General features: G+C 35.1%; 1 protein-coding gene across 5 annotated transcripts in view; it reads left to right on the top strand.

Moving 5' to 3' along the window:
- Window positions 1-2984, top strand: part of LOC106777873 (protein CHROMATIN REMODELING 5-like) — a 10492-nt gene continuing 7508 nt past the window's right edge. For 2 of the 5 annotated variants that reach the window (XM_022776702.1, XM_022776692.1), the window contains exons 1-6: window positions 1-115; window positions 353-513; window positions 612-707; window positions 1229-1322; window positions 1404-1491; window positions 1568-1702. In XM_022776702.1, the coding sequence (XP_022632423.1) occupies window positions 390-513; window positions 612-707; window positions 1229-1322; window positions 1404-1491; window positions 1568-1702 (537 nt within the window). In that variant the 5' untranslated portion in view covers window positions 1-115; window positions 353-389. Of the gene's footprint in view, window positions 116-278; window positions 514-611; window positions 708-1228; window positions 1323-1403; window positions 1492-1567; window positions 1703-2984 lie in introns of all 5 variants that reach the window. The other 3 variants (XM_014665687.2, XM_022776696.1, XM_014665696.2) reach the window with 3 other exon arrangements.

The raw sequence follows: 2984 nt of genomic DNA, 5'->3' as shown, positions 1-2984 counted from the left end.
GCAGGCTACAAAACAGGCTATCAATCGGAAAATTGCACAAGCTGCATCAATTGATTTACAGTCTCGCAGTCTACCTGCCAAAATTTGTATAGAGGCTGATGATCCTGAGGATGTGGTGAGTGAGATATTTTCAGTAAATTTTCTAGCTATATCTTGAAATTGTAATTTTCTAAATTAAAAATGTTTGCTTTTTGAGTTTGATGAAATGCTTGAGTTTTCTTGTTTTTTAAGGATTCTACTTAATTTGATAAGTCTTTTCTCCTGTTTGTTCTTGCAAGAACGAAAACGTTTGCAAGTTGGTTCTGGACTTGTTTTTTGTTTGTGGTTTATCTGCCACTTAGCTATGATGCAGATGGAGCAACTTGAAGTCACACAAAATAAGCGGCAAAATGCTTGGCAGCAATTCCAGTCAACCAAACCCAACAATTGAGGCNGTGAATCAATTTTACCACCCTCAATCCATTCTACCACCTTCTCTGATATCAGTCTTGAGCTCATCAACATCAGATGGAGGTTGTGAATCAGTTTTTAGCAAGCTAATTTATGGTTTCTTCTTTCTACTTTTCCTTTCTTAATTATCCTTATGTTTTTTCTTCTGCCTTATGCAATAGAATTGGATTTCTTAAGGAAACGACAAGTAGTGTGGGAGGAATCCTCGGGACCTATATATTATATGCTTAGGAAGGACATTTGTAGCCTTTTCTATGGTAATTGTCAAATATGTTGATTTCTTTGATGCTTTTTTATATTGCCTTTTCTTAGGTATAATTGATGAATATTTAATTTGGCTATAGGTTGAACCTTCCAACTTCATTATGTATTAAGCAAACATCTGTCACTTATGGGTCCTGGTTAGCATTAACTTTATTTGGAGTTTAATTTAAAATTGCTTGTAAACATGTTTTTATGCTCTCCTAGTGCTATTAAATAATTAAAGGGCAAAACTTATATGGTGTTTGTAGTTTTAACAATAATCAGAAGATCTTTTACAATGGTGCACTTTATCACTACTGAGGCTATTAGAGAAAGTTGGTTAAAGGGGGTTATTTGATTGTTTGGCTTTTTTTTTTTTGTATTTCCTTACTTCTGAAGCCTATTTCCTTTTATTAGTTCTTTGGTTATTTTAATGCCATACGTAGATGTTTTTGTTCATTATGACATTTACAGAATAGCATATGCTATATTATCTATGTAAATTGTGATTTTAATATTTGTTTCTGATGCTTAGCAAGTTTGCGAAAGCTTGAGGAACAACCTGAGTGGTTGAAGGGTGGAAAGCTCCGTGATTATCAACTAGAGGGTCTGAACTTTCTTGTTAACAGGTATGCATGCTTGTATTTGTTTGTCTGCCACGTTTTGCTTTAAATTTTTGATGTTCTAAATCTGTCTTTTGCATTTTGCAGTTGGAGAAATGATACAAATGTCATTTTAGCTGATGAAATGGGCCTTGGAAAAATTGTTCAGTCAGTCTCGATGCTTGGTTTTCATCAGGTGTAATATCAGTTATCTATTTGATTACAATTGCCTTTGCAATTTAATAATACATGCTTTTTTGTTCCTTACANAGAATGCCCAGCAAATCCATGGTCCTTTTCTTGGAGTTGTTCCGCTCTCCAGTTTATCAAATTGGGCCAAAGAATTCAGGAAGTGGCTTCCTGAAATGAATATTATCATATATGTTGGTACTCGAGCTAGTCGAGAGGTGAGTCATATTGGTTCATGTGCAAATGAAGCTATAAAATCTGTTGATATGTAGTACATTTTCAGTGGATTGTCTTACTAGATTGCAAATATGTATGTGAATAAATGAATTATTAAAGCATGTTGGGGGGTTATGTGGAAAACTCTAACTGAATTTTATTTGCTTGTTAGCTGTGATGATTTTATAATGGTAGGTGTTTAGGGTTTATGATAGGAAACTGTTAGTATATGAGAGGAGAGGGAAGAGTAAGTAGTTAGTTGTCAGCTTAACTGTTTTGACCAAGGTTGTCAAACTCGAGAGTTTACGTAAACTCGTGAGAGTCTAGTAAACTCGACTCGTAAACTCTACGAGTTTACTTTACATGAAAAAAAAAATATAAATAACATCCTAATTCAAATAAAATAACAAAATTATGTAAATTGAAATACATATAAGTTTATAGAAATATTACTCATAAAAATATAATGTAAAATATAAATTAAAATTATATTTTTAATTAAAAGTAGGTTGTATTCTATAATAGCTTTACAATTCAAAAACATTTTTTGATGAAAAAGTATGACAGAATAGCAGTATGGTATGGCAGCGGATGCAGCTTTAAAATTCAAAAAACACCTTCTTTTAATAAAAAGAATGTAGAGCGGTAACAACTCCAAAAAAAAAAAACATTTTTTAATAAAGGACATGAAAGTGCTGAGGATTGTAATGTTTAAAAGAAAGAAAACGGGGTTAGGGAGATTGTAACGTTTAAAATGAAAAAAATACTAAGAGTGCAAACCGGAAGGAGCGGGACTGAAGCTGTGAGACCAGAAGCTACGACAGCAACACGAAGGTGACTGGACGGAGAGTGTGACGCAGGTGATCCTAGCGCGACCACGGTGATCACGAACCGGAGCGGACGAAATGCGACCACCAACGACGGTCGGATGGAGTGCGAAAGTTAGGAGATGAAACCCGATCAGAAACGCAAACTGGAGAGTGAAGCACAGTGAGAACGTTGAGGAACCCTAACAAGGTATTCAATCGCCAAAAAGTTTTTCGTTTCTACCCGTTTTAAACTCNTCAAATCGCGGCAAAATCGCGATTTCATACGTTTTTACCGAGTTTATAAACGAGTCCACCAAGTTCACTCAAAAAACGAGTTCACTACCGAGTTAACTCGGCAACCTTAACTAAACACTCAAACTCGTCCGAGTTAACTCGGCAACCTTAACTAAACACTCAAACGACTGTTGCGATTACTAATGTGAGTTAGAGAGAGGGTAAGAGTTAGGGGTCTTAC

Source organism: Vigna radiata, chromosome 2, assembly GCF_000741045.1.
Source record: "Vigna radiata var. radiata cultivar VC1973A chromosome 2, Vradiata_ver6, whole genome shotgun sequence".
Classification (NCBI taxonomy): domain Eukaryota; kingdom Viridiplantae; phylum Streptophyta; class Magnoliopsida; order Fabales; family Fabaceae; genus Vigna; species Vigna radiata.
Note: the sequence above shows the minus strand (reverse complement) of the source record. Positions and strands in the feature narration are given on the sequence as shown.